Below are 18,672 nucleotides of genomic sequence, written 5' to 3' on the forward strand. Positions count from 1 at the left end.
ACGTTGACCCTTCGTCAAATTGGGGTGAAGTGGGACGCGCAAAATTTAAATCTTCGTAGAAGAATAGTACAACTTTTTGGTCCACGAGGTGTCCAGCAGGGTGGAAAGTGCGGTCCAACCTTATGGCATTTCAACAAAATTTATTCTCCAAGATTTTGTACAATTTCGACTTTACGACAACAATTCAATTTCACTTATCAACACTGGAAGGTTATCGACAAACCTGCACGCCAAGATATATTCGGAGGTATAAGCTTCTCAACGGTTCTTTTAAACGAAACTCTGAAATCCATGATAGAAAATAATTTTGGGATGTATCACGTGCGTTTTGAAAAATTTAAGTTTTCCGTTGTCACCTCGTTTCCTTCCGTGGCTAACAACTTTGCAACCTTCCTGCTACCATTTGATTCAATAACCTGGATTCTTATATTAATTTCGACCCTAACAATTTCAAGTTTGGTCCCTATTTCGGTTTCGTACTCGGGATTTGGTTACCGAAATGGTGTAATTGAACATATTTGTGACGACCTTTTCCAGATTACCGCTGTTCTTCTGGGGCAAAGTGGGAAGGGTGATATGACAAAGATCTTCAGTAACAAACACCTCGCTCTTATTGTCTCGATCGTCTGGTTGTTTGGATGTTACATTCTTATGGAAAATGTATACCAAGGATCAATCTTTTCCTTCTTAACGGTTCCACATTTTCCCGAAGTACCCGAAACCATAGGTGAGCTGCTAGAGTCCAAGATTCCCGTTTTAACCACGACCTACTTTACATACTATGTCCTTGTCCGGAACAGATCGAGTGGCACTATAAAGTACGCTTCGACTATGAAGAACTTGTTAATACCTCAGTGGAAAATGGCAATGGGGGGTAATTTGGAGTATATAAAATCAATCAATTCTTTAGACGAGAGATTGACTTATGTCAACCCGGTTGAAGGCACGGTTAAAGGAATTGTTCAAAATGTTTCGAATTCAATACCTCTAGGAAAAAATTTTGAAACTAGGGAAACTCTGGCGATTATGAATCATGAAAAAGATTTGAAATATTTTACCGATCCGATAAGAGTACTGGGTAAGCGGTTTGTCATAGATAGTCGGGATGATACTGGGTTTCAGACAATTAATGTAATGTATGGATTCAGAAATTATATATACCCCGGGATTTACGCGTCGTACAAAAAAATGTTGGAGGCCGGACTAGTTGATAAGTGGGCGAATTTATACTTATCTTGGGAACAGCTGTTTAGGATGAGGATATATGGAAGGAAAGTTTATAAGAAATATTTTGCACAAGTAAATAGCAATGTCCAGTTTCAGCAAGACTTTCATGACTGCATTCCAGTGTCGGTGAAAGCCCTGAGATACATATTTGCCCTATGTGCCGTTTTATTAAGTGTGGGATGGTTCATTTTGTACTTGGAGTGTAAACATTTATTTGCCTGGCACTATTTCATAGTGTACCGTAAATTTTGGAAACGTACTTATAAATGTTGTGGTGCTATAGCTTTTAAATTCAGTAGATTGTAAGACATGAATATTTAGAATTCCAAAATATGCGGGGTGATAAAAGTATAAATTATAACTTACAAATATGTACATATTTCAAAATTTAGTTGTAACCTGTGTATAATATCAGTTGCTGTGTTTAGAGTAACCTATTTATTACTGATAAAAATTACTTTATCAATACAAGTATTATATCTGTATATGTAGCGAATAAATATACTAATTTACCTAAATTGTATAAATTAGGTATGTTTAACTCTTGCATATGTACCAATATGCAAGCATAGGAAAGGTAAATACAAAAATCGCAGTGGTTAATAGTTTGGAACCAATAACGAATACGATGTTGATTGATTTCCTAACAGCTTGGGGTGAGATTAAAAAGGAATTCTAAATACAAGGCTTTAACCTTGTGTTCCTATTCGCCTTGATTTATTGCCATGGATTGTCCCATCAGGTATTCCTCTCTGGCTGGAGACTCGTATTGCAAAAGTTTCCATCCATTTTCCCGGACACTTTTCCATTCAGAAACATTCTTGTAAAGTTTGTCCTTGTCAACCCCCTCCGCATTGTTTTCCTGTAGTTGAATTTGATGTGCGATTAAAATGCCTAAACCTTGCTGCAAGTAGTATAGTTGCCTGCCTGGGAAAAAATGAAGAAAAATGATTTAGGAAGCTGTGATTTAAAATAATTGCAGTGTAGGCGAGATAAAAGTGGTTCACTTATCACTTATTGAGAGTAATTTCAAAATGCAATACCTCAAAAATTACTAAATGGTCTATTTATGAGTTTTTTTCATACATTTAGTGGAACTAGAATTGTTGAAATTTTTTGAATAGGCTGCACGTGTTCAATGTAACTATGTAACCCATTTTTCACATGCAACAAACCAAATCTTAACTATTTTCTACATATTTATCAACTAACCCTTATGTGACGTCATCCCCCGCGCTATTAAGTCCAAAACTCCCAATGATTTCCGACTTAGTTCAATTTCCCGCTGAGCTAGAGCCACCTGGTCTTCCACGCTTAACACAAACGAGGACGATTCTGGATCAATAACTTTCTGCATCTCCAAGAAAACATGAAATCCTGCAGAGAATATCTTGTTCTACTTCGTGAAGTAAAAAATGGTTGGGATGCACTTTCCCCGATAGAGGGGTAACATGAGATTCTAATCTTCGCAAAGTTGCTCGCCATTCCAAATCTGTTGATTGCTCTATTCCCGCTCCAATTGCGCTTTTATGCGCGGCACGCAACGTTTCAATTAATCTGGTAACATCATCTGGCGTCATATTAGTTTTGTATTGACAATTACTTCTCGTACACCCCCACGATGCATCCAACTTGGTTGTATCCATGCTAACAATGTTGCCCCCACAGGGGCATTTTATCGCGGAAAAGTAGGACCCCATTTCGGTCGGATCTAAACATCGGGGACATCCGCACAAAAAGAATTTCGAGGTGAGCAGGTGCTTCTGCCGTTCAAGGGTTCCGCAGCCGCCGTATGAGTAGCAGTGAGTTAAGGATTCTCCCTTCGGTATATCGGTTAATGCCCGGAGATTTAGGACGCCCTGGATAATGGTCCATTTGCAGTTTGGCAGACAGGAATGGGCCGGCATTGAGCCTTTTGAGAAGACGAAACAGCCAACTTGGAAGTCCGGACTAGTCGAAACGTTGTCTTCGGTGACGTATGCATTGACAATAATTACGCCGAGGATGTGATCTACTTCGGCCTCGGTGAGTTGTGGGGATAAGGCGCACCTGGGGAAAAGATTAGCTATGTATCAACATTCTATGAAATATACTTGTCATACCTGTTCAAAAAATATTTATTCATTCAAAGTTCAGTTAAGGTAAAAACTATAAAAAATTATCCGTCTTTCAATTATTCAGGCTCTAAAAATAAATAGGTCTTCATTGTTCATTTTTTGTGCTAATAAGTGCATCTCCAACTTGCCTTATTAGATTGATTTCTCCTTGTACGTCGTGAATAAAGCGTAGGACGAAAATTAAATAATGAGTAAAATTATTAATTCTTCATAAATATGAAACGAATAATTGTTTACTAAAAATACATTCGTTCAATAATTTTGGGAAACTTATTCACCCATTCTTCACGAAATTATTGAAAAATGAATGATTAATACTTTATCAAATATGGAAATGAACGTTAACTAATTTACATATTTGCTATTTTTTATAAATTGGCTTACCTTTTAAGAATAAAATCACAATTTTTCCTGCTAATTAGAGCACCGGCGTTCTCGAATCGGGCATCCTTATGAGATTCAAGCTGCACAAGAAGCGACCATTTAAACGGGTCGCGAAGTTTGATTAGGCAACCGCGTAAAACTAACATTTTCTCGTAAATATTGTCTTCCCTGCAGGACAGCAATATTCCTGTTAAAATAAGCACAGTAATTATTTTACTATTACTTATCCAAGCAATTAACGCAGTACTCGATGCCTTATCGTCAAAATCAGTACATTTCTAATCATTTTTCCGCTCTGGGAATCTATTTGAAAATTCTGGATGACGAAATTATGTGCTCCAGATTTTGACAGGTTTTGAAGGAGGAGATCTTTAATTTACTCTTCAGAAAAAGAAGAACCCGTCGAATTTGTTTTAAAAAACCATTTACTAACCACCAGTTTGCCCTTCCGAATTTTAAAATAAATTTCCATACCCGAAAAATGATTGAAAACGTGTGGATTTTAAAGATTTTGGCGATGACTCATCGAGTCCTACATGCATGCGTTAGCTGTTGTTATTTCAAAAATCAATTATTATTACTGTTTCTCTGAAAAATTGGGCACTCATTTTCCGCATGAACTGACGAACTCTTCTCACATTTTGCATGCACTGGCCATCCACATTTTGCACAATATTCGTCGTCAATCAGTCCATAACAAATTAAGCACAATTTGAGCTCTCCGAACCCACCGGGACCGGAAAATATGGCATTTTCTTTTAAGATAAGTTCTCCTCCGGTAATGGGACGAGATGCGGTTAAATAACGTCCGAATAATTTGTGCTCAGAAATTACCCATGGGAAGCAATCACTTTTGTGAGATTTCCAGTCTTTCTTCTGATGAGCACGGGAACAGTAGGAAACTTTTCTGTTGGAAAATATTTTAGGAAATAAATACATAAAAAATCATTGCTTACATAATTGTATGTATGCATGTTAAGTGTTAAAATATCAAATTTGTAAACCTGGCGAATTTGCAATATGAATTTTGGCGACTTTAAAAAAATTCAGATTTTCACACTTTCACAACTCGAGAATTTCGGGTAATCGAGCATTTCGGATTTTAAGTTAAAAAATAGTTGGTAACGCGATCCTTGTAATGAATAAGTGATGCACATATGCTCACATTCACAGACTCATTAAATTCAAATTTAGCATTGATAAAATAAATATTAAATATTAAATATCAAAATTAATTAAAACTTATAATGCAACATTTCCAAGAGGATTTCATGAAATTTTTCAAAAATTGTAAATGCATGCAAATTTTCGCTCTTGAGACACTTTGTAACTTGCAACTTCGTATAATGTGCACATATTTAAAGTTTTTTAAATGATTTTACATACTTAAAACAAATAAAATACGCACTTGATCTGAGTAAGTTTTACAAAAATATCTAATTCTTATTGTTAATCTGTGAAAAATATTTTTATATTTATATAAATATGTAAAATATTTGTAAAACGTAAACTTACAAAGTTTACCGATTTTTACAAAATTACCAAGAACTGAGTGAATTGTCAATAAATTTGATGGATTACAGAACTTAAGATTTTTTTAATTTGAAGCAAAACTTGCCTGCAATTTGTGCATGAAGAATTACACTGTATTCTGCAAACTTGACATGTTTTGTGACCTAATGAAAATGATGACATGATGTAAAGTGTGTGATAATATTATGTAACCAAGATCTGGTTATGTATTTTATTATATTAATGTTATGTTACTGTTGTGTTAAATACATTGTTAGTAAAGCAAGCATTTAAGCTGCGGTTTTGTGGTCATGTCTCGAGTAAAGTTGGGAATGGAAGTGAAAATCGTTACTCATGTTGCTGCCAAGAGACAGATAGATAGACGTGTTCTAAATATATCACTTTCGTACACTGTTAAAAATCGGGTAGAGTCAGAACTGGTGCTGATTTGGTAATAAATTCTTACCGGATTAACCGTAGTTTGTTTCTGAGTGGTAAATTTTTCATTGCTAAAACATAATGCCCGTTATTACCAGGGTCGGTAGAGTCATACACCCTTAATAATTTTGTCGTACCTTTCTTACCGGCAGAGGTACTACCTGACTTCTACCGCGTGGTAACACTAAATCCATAAGTCTGAGGAGGAGAGTACGCCAACCTGATAATGACAGATCTTGATGTCCTTTGGATATATGGTAGTACCCCCTCTGAAAGTAAAAAGTGTGAAGCGGTTTGATGCCATGGCCAAATTTACGCCCGTCACACCCCTTTGAAGGCGCGCCCGATGCCAAACTAGCTGCACTAAAAAATTCGCCAAAAATCCAATTTTGTTCGGATTTTCATAATAATTATATATTTGTGATCCCAGATAGTCCCTTTATCATATTCAGTTGCAAAATTAACTTTTCAGAAATTTTCAATATTTTCGAATATTTCCTGAAAAGGGCATGGCTTGAAAAAATTCAAAATTCCAAAATAGTTCAGATTGATATCTGATATGACAAAGCAACTATTTGGGATCATAAATATGTAACTATTATGAAAATCCGAAGAAAATTGGATTTTTGGCGAATTTTTTTAGTGCAGCTAGTTTGGCATCGGGCGCGCCTTCAAAGGGGTGTGACGGACGTAAATTTGGCCATGGCATCAAACCGCTTCACACTTTTTACTTTCAGAGGGGGTACTACCATATATCCAAAGGACATCAAGATCTGTCATTATCAGGTTGGCGTACTCTCCTCCTGAGAGTATGGAATAGCCTCAGGTTTCGGTAATATTTTTATTACCGAAGTGTAGCCATTGGGAGCTCAGCAGGATTTAACCACTGTATTTTTTACCACTCGGTGATAAATTTTTATCCAAGTGGTAGAATTATGTACGTGGTCTTTCCGTCGGTAAAACCCCTATCACAAAATTGTTGAATGTATGTATGTGTACTCCGGGCAGTAATGATGTAATACGGGTTTTCTTAGAGTGTAGACTCGTCAGACCGAAAAGACTTGGCATCAATCAAGGATCGAGACCTCTTCGGGTTTTAATGAATGTGGGATAATTGCGAATTGTGTAACAGGCAGGACAAAAATAAAGTTAAGGATGTATTGTTATGCTCATTTGAGTGTGAGCGAGTCCAAACTGCACGGGAGGTAAATAGGTGCAGTCTTATCTAATTAAGAAAGACATAGAAATGAGCACAAAAGACGTGTTACAAAGAGATAAAGTTCCGTCGGATGGATAGATTCAGTTACAGCTAATGAGTATGTTTTCTGAACATACGAAATACGTACATTTTTTCTGATTTTCATGACATTCGTAACTCGGGATTCATAAAAAATTTGTTTGCCACTTTAAATATGTCGAGTAGACCGCAAAGGTGTTTAGAAAAATTGTACATGTTTAGTTGCCCAATATTTAGCCTTGGAAAGTGGGGCGCTCGAAATACTCTATTTTTACTAAATAGATTGCTTTGATTTTCAAGTTTCGAATTAGCATGGAATTTCCATAAATCTCATAAATTTGCTAAATGTACCACCATGGTAAGGTGAAAGCACTTATTACATATGTACATACGTACTGCATGAAGAATTTACATATGCAGATATGTAAATGTTGGTAAACAGTTACATATGTATTACATAGATGTGTACTTAAAGTACATGCTTACATTTACATACATACATAAAATAGCAGGAAATTCATCCTATCGAGGTTTTTGAAGCAACAAAAATTACCTTTTTATATATGAATGTATGCGAAATGACACTTATGTATCTAAACACTCATGAACTTGATCTATGGTGCATTAAATTGTGATCCTATGTAAATTACATACATATATGTAAGCAACATATGCATTCTTCAGCTCAAGCAGACAAAGTGTTCCAACTTGAGCCCGGCAAGTATTTTACACACACCACATGATTTCTTCTCTTTTGTCAACACAAAATAAATATAAATACAAAAATCGACATGATTTAATTTCTTAAAATAATAAAATAATTATGAACTAATTCCAAGATGGAGCAAATTGTCGTTGACGTTGGCGATTTTTCGACATCCATGGCACATCTAATTTTAAGTATTAATGTATTGTTAAAATCTACCTGCGGTTAGTGAACATAGTTAATTTTATTTCTATATTTCGCAATTTACATATTATGGAAAATAAATATTTTTGTTGTTTCAGAAATTGAAGAACAATTACGACAATGTTTGCAACAATTGATTGACGACGACTTCCCAAATATACAAAATAAGTTGGGTCTTATCCAATCTTATCATAAAGAAAATGAGGATAAGGTTAGCATTAAATCAGAGGAAGACGATGAAAGAAATGAGGAGATGGAGGAATCTTTCGATTGGATCGTTATTCCAAATCTGGAAAAACCAGATAATCTAGAGGACGAATTTGGTAATAAATTTTGTTAAAATAATATTTACATTTTCACATATGTAACGGGTTAAACATTTTTAATTTTATGGAACAATGCAATGGGCGTACTCATGGCGGCGCGTAATAACTCTTTTGCTTTGCAAATTTGCAAAAGTTAAAAAAAAATAAAAACTTATGGGGTGACGAAATTCGCAAAACAGGACTTCGCAGGTCTTGCAAGGCTACTTATACATTGAAATACCGATTTTGATGTTGTTTGCATTGATTGCGCTGAAATTTTACGCGCTGCTAAATTTTTAAATAACTTTCGGAATAAAACCATGTTATGGGTAAATTTGCAAAAAATATCCAAGGGTTTTCCAGCAAACGTTTTACAGAATCTTGGAAATTTTTCCTGTGTAAACTTTCGAAATAATGTAAAATTTTTCAAAGCATGGAAGTTATGTTGCCATGCTTAATTTTCCAGATAAAAATGGGAACGTTGACGTGAGTATGGTCCACATTTAGTAAACATTATCATTATTAAATACTCGTACATATCTATTTGCAGAAAATACGCCAGAAACGACCAGCAGGATAGATGACGACGACGACGAGAATTACGACTCGCAAAATCTTAACAATTCCTCCTCCGACGATCACATTCCCGAAGAAAAGATTACAAAACTAAGAAAACGGACACCACGTGCCAACCTAAAAACGAACAAATCAAACACTCCAATTAAACGGAAGGGAAATCCCAACAATGAAAAAAATCTAGAGCCCGACGACGACAATTTCGACCCACAAAATTTGCATAATTCCTCCTCCTCAGACTCCATTCCCGAAGAAAAGATTACAAAATTAAGAAAACGGACATCTCGTACCAACATAAAACCGAACCACTTAAAAACTCCAATTAAACAGAAAATAAATCCCAACAATGAAAAAAATCTAGAGTGGGACGAGGACGACAATCTAGACCCATTAAATTTGCAAAATTCCGACGACGATGACTACATTCCAGAAGAAAAGGTTAAAAAACCAAGAACCCGGAAACCTCGCGACAACCCAAAAACCAAGAAATTAAAAACTCCAAGTAAACAGAAGAAACATCCCAACTGTGAATCGCTCCTGTGCCAAAATTGTGGAAAATCGTATCGAAGCAAGTATTATCTCGGGATACATATGGCAACTCACGATGCAAATTACATCCCCGGACCAGGATTTGAGTGTGACACGTGCCATAAATCCTTTCCCTATCAAGTGAGCCTTAAGAAACATAAAATCGCTGTGCACGGTGAAGGACCCAAACTGCTCTGTCCGCAGTGTGGGGCGCTCTTTAAACATCCCGATGTGCTGAGAAGACATGTTCTAAAGTAAGTGATTTGATTATTTTATTTTAAACATATTTGTCGTCCACCTTAAATTGCGGGGTCTGATTTTTTGTGCCTTTATGCAAAAAAACGTGAAAAATGCAAGCTTCAAAAAATAATTGTGTCACATCTGGCGACTCGCTCCATTTACTATTTGCAATTTATGATTGCAATTGTCCACCTGATGGCGCCTATTTTTTGCACACCTTTCACTCATGCAAAAATGAGCCGTTTGTAAAATGCAAAATTCTGTAAATTTAGAAACTTTAATTTTTCAAAACTGACAGATTTTAAAAATTACGAATGAATGCGTGAATTTGGTTAATGTTTACAGGTGTAATTTATTTTGATGAAAAACATTTTTGTAAATCTTGTATTGTTTTTAATTACGCAGTGTCCACGAACAAGTCCGACCGCATGTGTGCCCCAACTGCCCGAAAAGTTTCAAGATGAAGACACATCTTCAATATCATTTAAAAACCCATGACCCCCAAAGTACTGGAAGGAGGAAAGAAAGGAGTTTAAATTTAGAGCGGAAGTGAGTTAAAAATTTCGCAGTAATATTTATTTATACATTTCAGGATTTGCATGTATGCATCAATTTAATCTGATTAATTGGATTTAATTGGGTTTCATTTATTCCAGAGGTATTAACCCGGTGCGTTGCAAGTTTAATGCGGATGAATTTTCGACAACCAGTTAGACAAATAAACTGTTGGTGTTTGACATGCTGCTTTACAAATTTAAGGAAACGTATTTTGTAAAAGTTTAATTTTACGCAGAGTAAGTTTGTAAGTAAAAATAATAAATTAACAAAATGATAATGACAAAAGAGCTGGACTGGAGTATAATTAATAAAGAAATAAAAATAATATTGAGTGTATAGCTTTAGGTACAAGACACGCTGTAAATTTTGTGGTGTACATATGCATACATGTTCAAAAAATATTTATTCATTCAAAGTTCATTCATTCAAATCCTTGAAAAAATATTTGTAAAAAAATATTCATTAATTACTCAACATTTATTCATTATTCACCATTCCTTCATTATTCATTTTATTCAAAATTCACGGTATTATATGAATTTCTCAACTTTCCGTATGTATTAAGCATTGAGTTAAATAAAAATGAATGATGAAAAAAAATATTTATTCAATATTCATTCACACAAATTGAATAGATATTCACTCAATATTCATTTATTCATAAAAAAGAATAAAATATTCATGCAATATTCCTTCAAATTTTGAATATTGAATGAATAATTTACTCATTCATCATTAAATGAATAAATGTGAACATGTTTGTATGTTATGTATAACATGACAAGCTCATGTAATGTACAGAAATGTGGAGGCAACTCAGGCTTGTTTTCTGGCTTTGTCAGATTTCGATTTAGCGTTTGATAAGCTACATAATCTCAAGTTGGCAGATATGCAATTTTATCGCATATAATTGCTTGATGTTGGATGTGTGTAATTGTATTACTAGTATAAAAGTCCGTGCTGGGCCGGTTTGGACGTGTCTATTACACACCAAATATCTCTGTGGGACGGAAACAGACGAAATTTGGCCACATTTACATCGCAAAGTTTACGAGAGCGAGAGATTTTACGAGAGATTTTCCGTCCCAGAGAAATAATTTTTCCGAAATATCTGCATGAAACTTGACCTTGCGTGGGTATCGGCTTTCGATAAGCTAAATTTGAATAGATAGGGTAAGCCCTGTATACCTAAAATTGCATGATATCTAGTATTACGAGTTTTTTTAATTCTTCGATAAATTTAAATTCCTTACCAATTTTGAAAAACAGAATTCTTATTTTCGCGGGTAGATAGTAAACGCACGTGTGCTAAACTTTTCTAGTTTTCATTTGCATAGATGTTTATGATTTATTTAATTTGATGAGAGACACTTTGAGCTTTAAGTGATGATTCAAGTGATTTCTCCTGTTATCAGGATTGATAAGCATGGATTTGAATTTACATATACGTGTAACATACAGACATACAAGGTAAAATACGTTTAACATACGTTTAACACGTCGTCAGCTTTTAATCTTACCACTTTTTCACACTTGCTCTGTAAATGGATAAAAGGAATATCAAATTATTCAATTTGAATATATGCATATTTAAATAGTAAATTTTAAAAACGAGAAAAGTTAAAGTTAATAAATGCCTTAACGTTAATGTTCAATATTTTTACAAAAACATTAAGTACATCATTTAAACGGAATAACCTAAAAGTTCAGGTGGAAAAGAGAAAATTTAATCTAAAAATATACACCGTTTTAATTTAGTTCATATGGCTAATCAAATTAAGCCACAAGTAAATCGAATCGAATCTAACCCTCCGAAATCTGAATTGAATCCGTGTTCTTCACATGAAGATGCACTCACAGAAAAAACGACACCGAATTGACACCATTCCGGTGTCTATATATGACTCTACCGGTTTGGTGTCAAATTGACACGGCGCGGTGTCAATTATGTTGCACACCGTGGCGGTGTCAACCCAACATACCGTAGTGACAACACCAACACCGCGAATGGATCAGAGGTTGTGCTCAGTTATGTTGCTTCGACACTGCTAGGTAACGATATGACTGCAATTTAATATATGCATGTCACCACCCGGTGGCAAATCGTCCCCGGATTGTGACAACTGAACTACAACTTTTAGTAACAAATATTTTATTTTACGTTCAACAATATTAATCACTTAAAAAATTAATAAAGTATTTCAAACATATTCACAAGTAACAAATTATAACACTCGCACATATCAAATAATATTTTTTTCTTCATACCTTATGCACTTTTAAAGAAAAAACTTATATGTACTTAACACGGTGATGATCAAAATATGAGTACATCGTTAAGTTAAATTAAGTTTGCAAAAAAGATTTAGTAATAATTAAATTGGCTGTCGGGTGGACAAATCCTTACTCGTCGGTTCCCTCGTTTGGTTCAGTCTTGAGTTTTAGCTTTCTGGAAACAATAAGTTTTCAAAATAAAAATACACACAGTAAAATAATTTTAATTAAATGAGGGAAAATTAATGTAGGTTACAGATTTTAACTCACCTGAGTCAAGAAATTTGTAGTAGTCGTTAAACTTATTGAAAAACAATTTTTCCATCGAAATCAATGGAACACACCAATTAATTTACCCATTGTGTTGACTGTTTCGTGGAGGAGGAAGGAAAATGGCCGCCAAGCATACCCGTGCACAAGGAAGAGACTGACACAATTTGGTGTGAAGTCCAGGTCTCGCTTGCTGCTGTAACATCGTATCGTGTCAATTCGACACCACAGCAGGAATATCGCTGATACCGGTAGCGTGTCAACGCGTTTTTTTTGCTCAGTGTCATTTTTACACAACGGTTTGACACTGTTTAGTGGAATTGAGGTTGACACCGACGGTTGGTGTTAACGAAATTCTTGGTTTTGTTACCAAGTTGCTAAGAGTGTGGAAACCATATTTTTGAATAGACTGGTATAAATGAGGCTCAAAATTTGATAAATTTTGATTTCTTTATTAAAAATTGAACCTTACTTTAAACTGTTATTTAAAAAATCAAGCCAAAAATTTTGAATCATGGGGCACTTATCTTTTCCTTTGAGGAAACATATTTGAGACCAAAGTTCACCTTCTAGGTTTTTTTGGCCCACTGGATGAAAACAACTAGTAAAAATTTGCAAACGCTTGAACTTCGACCTCCAATATTTTTCAATATAGTCTCATGTGATTTCCAGATTTTGATACAATTACTTCGAAATGTATCTTCAAATAGGATTATTTTTCATTACAGCCGAACTTGGTCGAGGTGCCTTTGGTATCGTGTACCACTGTCAAGGATCCTCAGGTGACCCCTTTGCCCTTAAGGAACTTCCTATAGAGACATTTAAACGACCGCTGCACGTGCTATTTCGTGAAGTCCAAAACTGGAGAAAACTTGAAGACGAGAACATCACAAAGTTCCATTGCTTCTGGGTGGACGGTCCAAATTCGGAAGAAGTTCACGACCAAACTTATCAAATCCCGCCCGTTTCAAGTTCTCAGGATACCCCTGTGCCCCTTAATTTCTTCAAGATTCACATGGAACTATGCCACATCACGTTAAGCGACTGGTTAGCCAAACTACCCGCCAATTTTGTCACGGATCTCGACATCTTTCACCACCTGGCCCACGGTCTAAGTGTCATCCACTCAAACGGTATAATCCACAGGGACCTTAAGCCTGAAAACATTCTGGGAAAATACGATCCGAATGGAGCCATCGTCTGGAAAATCGGGGACTTCGGTCTATCCCGCGAAATTGAGGGGGAAGCCGAGAAATCCGATTATACCGGAACTGTACAACAGCCCAGAGATGTCTCTTGGAAAACGTGATTACACCGAATCAACGGACATTTACAGCCTCGGTTTAATCTTTTTAGTAGTTTTGAACAATCAGCTGGTAAAAAATTATGAGGTTCGAGTCCTCACATTTATGGAGTTGAGACAAGGCATCGATCAAAAGGAGGCCTTCGCTCGAGCGACGCGCGCCATCAGGGACGAGAATTTGTTAGGGGTTCCCATAATAGAAAAAATGTTGTCCCGCGATCCGACCAATAGGCTAAATTCGATCGAAGTTAAGCAGAAATTTGAACAGTACTCGAGCACCGCGGTAAAAAATATGATAGCCCGATTGGGCCCGCCCAGAAATGCCGCCTTTGATTGGAGCAATCCTTGCAAAGAATTTAGCGGCAGAGGTCCCGAAATTGAGGAGTTTCTCTCTTTTTGGAAAAAATCTGTGGTAGTTAACGGCCTTAAACTGGTCTCCTTAAGGGGACCTCGGACCTGCGGGAAGTCTCAACTTGCCCGAAAACTAGGCCTGGAACTAGGCGGGACACGGATGTGGATAGATTGTCACGACATGGAAAATGCGATTGACCACGTGACAAATCGGGCATGTGGAAAATCCCCGTGGATAATGGTCTTCGACGATTTGCAGAAATATTCCGTGACCTATTTTAAAATCGTGGCATCGCAATTTCACCAATACGCGGAGACCAACGATTGTTCCATAATTGTCATAGTGACGAGTACAAAGTCTGACATAAAATTGGACTGGGATCTCGTCATGGAGCTGGATTATTCCTGGGTTGATATTTGCATTGATGAAAAACTTGGAAACTTGGGTCAATTGATGACCCAAGTGCTGAAACTTGAGTTAACCTCTGACCAACAAATATCCATCCAACTCTGCGAAGCGTTCGGGTTTCTACCCTTTACCCGGCAACATATTGAGTCGGCGTTTAAACTGATTTTATTAATTAGTCATTTAGACTTGACTGGTTCTGCGCGAGTTCCGCAAAGAGCTTTTACCCTATTTTTGCAACATTTCGCACAGCATGAGGAAATTTGTGATACCGTTTTTTCCGCATTTTTAAAATCCGGCGTCCTCCTGGTCAGCAGTTTGACGGGATTTGTCTCTTCTGTGGAAGAATTGAAGTTAAAATCGCTTGGATATGATTCCGAAAGTAATTACGTTTTCGTGCTGTGCAGTAAACTTGTGACGGAGAAGGTTTTAACGCATCCATGTGTGACACACGTGTATGAAAACGTGCTACAAATTGAGTTACAAGAGGTTAAAGTTTTTGATAAATTTCTGGAAATTTTGACAGAGTTATTTGCCCGGGAACAAGATGCCGTTCTGAGGTATAATTTAGAGTCGTGTTTTTACGAAGTGTTCCCCAAGATTTTGAGGTATTACGTCTTAATCCGGAAGTATATCGAGCTTGTGGCCGATTTTACAAAGACGGATGATTCCATCGTGTCTCTGCAAACGCTAAAAGCTGCGTATGCGGCGGTCAACCGGGTTTTCGGGGAGAATGACGTGAACTCGCTGGCGGTCGCGGAGAATCTTTCGGATCGATATTATGACCAACATAATTTTTTAGAATGTTTAAAAATTCAGGAAAAGGTTTATGCAATTTGTAAAAAAGAGTTTGGTAGGAGTGGAGATAGGACAGTGAAGGCGGGAAATTACTACGGGGAATGTTTAGATTTTCTCGGTAAGAGTTCGGTTGATATTCGGCAGGAAGTTTACGACAGTTGTGAAGCGGAGTTGGGTGCAGGGGATGAGAAAACGGTTAAGGCGGGGGCTGAGTTAAAGGATGCATTGAAAAAGGCCGAATTTTACGGGGGTATTCGTAATTAGTATGGGAATATTTAAGATTATGTAAATACTTAGAGGCTGATCAAGGGTTGACTATTTAAAATGAATAAAAAATACGTTAACAACTGATTGACGACAAATTCATCAAATAGTTCATGTAATAACAGGGCATAATACATTGAAATCACATTTCTGTACGTAGTTTAAACATTTTTACGGCGTTGGCAGCAATGCATACAATATCCAGGGGCGATGGAATGTTACGTGTTGGGCTAACCTGCTGAGGAGCTAGTTCTTGAGTAGCTAGTTCATACTTCTAGCCTGTTTACGATTATGAATAATTGATGCTTTATTACCCAAGCTAGTTGTTTATTATTAGTGGATTAAGCGATGTGAAAATATGTATACAATTAAGTTATCTCGGGAACTACTCGAGAAGAGATTGGACTAGTGTTAAATATCATTTATTTCAGGACATGACAGATATAACAATCTTGCTAAATTATCCGTAGGAAACGTTGGAGTATATGTTCGTCTGAGATTAACGTAATGAGATTAATGTACACAACTATTCACTATTTAGTCATCTCCGTCCCGCTCTATCCCTTGCTGTTTTACTGTCAAAATATCAACACAAGTAGGTAAATCCCACGCAGGCACAAATATGCCAAGATATCTCACCCTGTCACAGGCAATATGACACAAACTGCTAACAACAACTCTTCCACATTTTTTAGTAACTCAAACTGCACAAAATTCCTATTGACCTTTAGTTTTAGATCTAACCCAAGCCCCACCTCATTCATCACGTGATTTCCTAACCTCATGTGATTCTTTTTCTTTTATGTGCCGTAGTATTTAAGTTCAAAATAGTGATTGATCGGATACCCGCCCATAATTTCCTAACCTTTTTCCCAATCACCAAAAAAATACGTGTAAAGAAAAGTATAATCGTTTCCCTAAGTTCACCTGCAAATGCTACGGCTCCCAAAAATAACAGTGTTCCAAATACCATGACCAAATTCTCTATTACTTTCACTGATACTGGTTTTGACTCATTAAACACAACTGGGCCCTTGGCGTTGACCCTCCTTCTCCTAAAATACTCTGAATTATAAGTGCCAAAAAGGATTCCCACATCGTAATACAGTGCACGGAAATTTCCCAGTAACTTCCATCGTTCCAACAAGCCAGACGAGTGTAACTGTCCCGAAGCAAAGTTGATAAATGGCAATACATAATTTCTGATACCAGTCAAAACGGCCATTCGTAAGTTGACATCTTCCTGGTTTCCTAAAACTAATTTCGTGTTACTAATTCCCATGAGGTTTACGATCTGCTCTGTTCTTTCCATGAAATCCATAAAAGCAATAGTACCTTTCGTATTTACAGCTGTACCGTTACTGTCGTATAAGAAAGAAGAATCCGATTGGCATTTACCATGCGATTCACACATGAATAAATGAGTTATTTGTTTCATTAAAGCACCGAGATATAGGGTTGAACGACTACTTTCTTCCGACGCGTCCAACATTAATTTCAAATGATATTGCAAACTTGACATGAGTGCAATGGAATTACGATTTAGTGAAACATTTACTGACGACAAGGTCAAAATCTTAAACTTAGAATTTATCAGTTCAACCATTGTTCTTGGCAAGGAAGGTATCTGTTGTGCTGTAAGAGTAGAATATACCTCGCCTTGATAGAAATTTCCCAGAAACATGCAACCCAAATACCAACACTGCAATAATGGAAACAGGATGGATGTCTTTCTTGAAGCGATAAGCAAGATTCCATCAGATTGACCGAGCAAGTTTGATAAAATCCAGAAAATCTTATTCCCCAAAGACGCCACTATCGCGCGAGGGTAACACTGCTTCTTTGGTGAGAGCAGTTGCATCATAAAAGCAAGTGCGAGGAAAGAATACAGAAAAAATTGCCATGTAATCATATCAAACGGTGCGTACAGGGTTTGAAAGCCTTGTATTATAGACGGTTTATCGGTAACCATGATGAACTCAAAATTTCTCAAGGTAACGCCGTTTGATAAAAGCTCTGTCCCAGTGGTTCGAGAAATCCAGTTATGAACAACGAGGTTTGTAGACGCGGCGAAAAAATACATTTCGGCGGTCACCTTTAAATTTAGTTCCACGCGATAGTGTTTCTCAAATTCTACAATTTCAAGCCATGTTGAAAAAAAAATCCCAAAACTGTTTTGGAAAATCCGTCCTAAAATTTTCAGGACAAAACTTCAGTACATCAAAAATCGTCTAAGGACACCCAGAATATACGGTATTACAATCTATAAACGATTTGGTCAATAAAAAGTTTTTCATTTCAAAATTACATGTATTCGAACCTGTACTCAAAGTGATCAGAAATTAAATCAACACTATGTATTACTTTCTGTATAGGTATATGTATACACATACACATTTATGCCTTTATTAATTAATAAATGTGTATATGTAAGACGTATGCAAGGTTTCGTTTCGTCTGAAAAAGTTGTCCGTTCAAGCATTATGTTATACAGCCATGTCTGGTATTTCAGATGCAAGAGCGTACCTTGAGGAAACGAAGAATATTTACAGGGGCAGACACGAAGTAGAGGAACTAATCCTAAGTAAATGACCAAGCTGATGATTTTTTATTGGTCAGCCGGAGGAATAAGGTATTTGGTCAAGTTGTCTGGTCGTGTAGAGTCCAGTGATCGATAATATATTAAATTATTAAATAGAAAGAGCTTACCTATTTGTATCAACTTGGCGTTTGTCTGTGTATGACTTTCACAATAGAAGAATCATAAACTGATGAGAATGATAACGTCTTCCTAACACTTCACATACAGATATTTGCAGGACCGCATAAAATACATATGAGTAGCAATAATGAAAACCGGAATCTCGAGGGACACAAAAAAATTTGATTTTGTTAAGATTTGCATAGTTGGTAGAGGTGATTTTTGTGAGTACAGCGGTACCAATACTTTGCTTCAACTCCGCCCCTTCCCCCA

The 18,672-nt window shown here is 36.4% G+C and overlaps 3 protein-coding genes across 4 annotated transcripts; 2 read left to right on the forward strand and 1 right to left on the reverse strand.

Annotated features, from left to right (window-relative positions):
- Positions 1 to 1,419: 1,419 nt before the first annotated feature.
- On the reverse strand, positions 1,420 to 5,560 carry LOC118439189 (SET domain-containing protein SmydA-8-like). Of its 2 annotated transcripts, none has more exons than XM_035860285.1 (5): positions 5,347 to 5,560; positions 4,310 to 4,635; positions 3,729 to 3,915; positions 2,440 to 3,276; positions 1,420 to 2,150 (listed from the first exon to the last, which is right to left on the reverse strand). In XM_035860285.1, exons 1-4 carry the CDS (start codon positions 5,421 to 5,423, stop codon positions 2,568 to 2,570), a joined length of 1,299 nt encoding a protein of 432 aa, XP_035716178.1. In that variant the 5' UTR covers positions 5,424 to 5,560; the 3' UTR covers positions 1,420 to 2,150; positions 2,440 to 2,567. The 2 variants fall into 2 exon arrangements, with proteins under 2 accessions (XP_035716178.1, XP_035716177.1); XM_035860284.1 differs by having other exon boundaries at positions 1,420 to 2,154.
- Positions 5,561 to 7,634: 2,074 nt separating this feature from the next.
- LOC110860344 (zinc finger protein 37) lies at positions 7,635 to 10,368 on the forward strand. The gene is made up of 5 exons (XM_022109389.2): positions 7,635 to 7,845; positions 7,924 to 8,148; positions 8,681 to 9,488; positions 9,880 to 10,023; positions 10,131 to 10,368. The coding sequence occupies exons 1-5, from the start codon at positions 7,755 to 7,757 to the stop codon at positions 10,186 to 10,188; spliced, it is 1,326 nt and encodes a 441-aa protein (XP_021965081.1). The 5' UTR covers positions 7,635 to 7,754; the 3' UTR covers positions 10,189 to 10,368.
- A 2,902-nt stretch (positions 10,369 to 13,270) lies between these two features.
- On the forward strand, positions 13,271 to 13,885 carry LOC110860302 (interferon-induced, double-stranded RNA-activated protein kinase). Its single transcript, XM_022109347.1, has one exon. The coding sequence runs from the start codon at positions 13,271 to 13,273 to the stop codon at positions 13,883 to 13,885; it is 615 nt and encodes a 204-aa protein (XP_021965039.1).
- The last annotated feature ends 4,787 nt before the right edge of the window (positions 13,886 to 18,672 follow it).

Source organism: Folsomia candida, unplaced genomic scaffold (genome assembly GCF_002217175.1).
Source record: "Folsomia candida strain VU population unplaced genomic scaffold, ASM221717v1 Fcan01_Sc031, whole genome shotgun sequence".
Classification (NCBI taxonomy): Eukaryota; Metazoa; Arthropoda; class Collembola; order Entomobryomorpha; family Isotomidae; genus Folsomia; species Folsomia candida.

What these genes read in the sequence shown, in the direction of transcription:
- LOC118439189 (XM_035860285.1), bottom strand. Translation starts at nt 5,423, where the DNA reads ATGTCATCATTTTCATTAGGTCACAAAACATGTCAAGTTTGCAGAATA. An exon ending in TCTTCATGCACAAATTGCAG is followed by an intron (nt 4,636 to 5,346) that starts GCAAGTTTTGCT and finishes ATTTTCCAACAG; the next exon opens with AAAAGTTTCCTACTGTTCCC. An exon ending in CCCAATTTTTCAGAGAAACA is followed by an intron (nt 3,916 to 4,309) that starts GTAATAATAATT and finishes TTATTTTAACAG; the next exon opens with GAATATTGCTGTCCTGCAGG.
- LOC110860344 (XM_022109389.2), top strand. Translation starts at nt 7,755, where the DNA reads ATGGAGCAAATTGTCGTTGACGTTGGCGATTTTTCGACATCCATGGCA. An exon ending in TAATCTAGAGGACGAATTTG is followed by an intron (nt 8,149 to 8,680) that starts GTAATAAATTTT and finishes ATCTATTTGCAG; the next exon opens with AAAATACGCCAGAAACGACC. An exon ending in CTGAGAAGACATGTTCTAAA is followed by an intron (nt 9,489 to 9,879) that starts GTAAGTGATTTG and finishes TTAATTACGCAG; the next exon opens with TGTCCACGAACAAGTCCGAC.
- LOC110860302 (XM_022109347.1), top strand. Translation starts at nt 13,271, where the DNA reads ATGTATCTTCAAATAGGATTATTTTTCATTACAGCCGAACTTGGTCGA.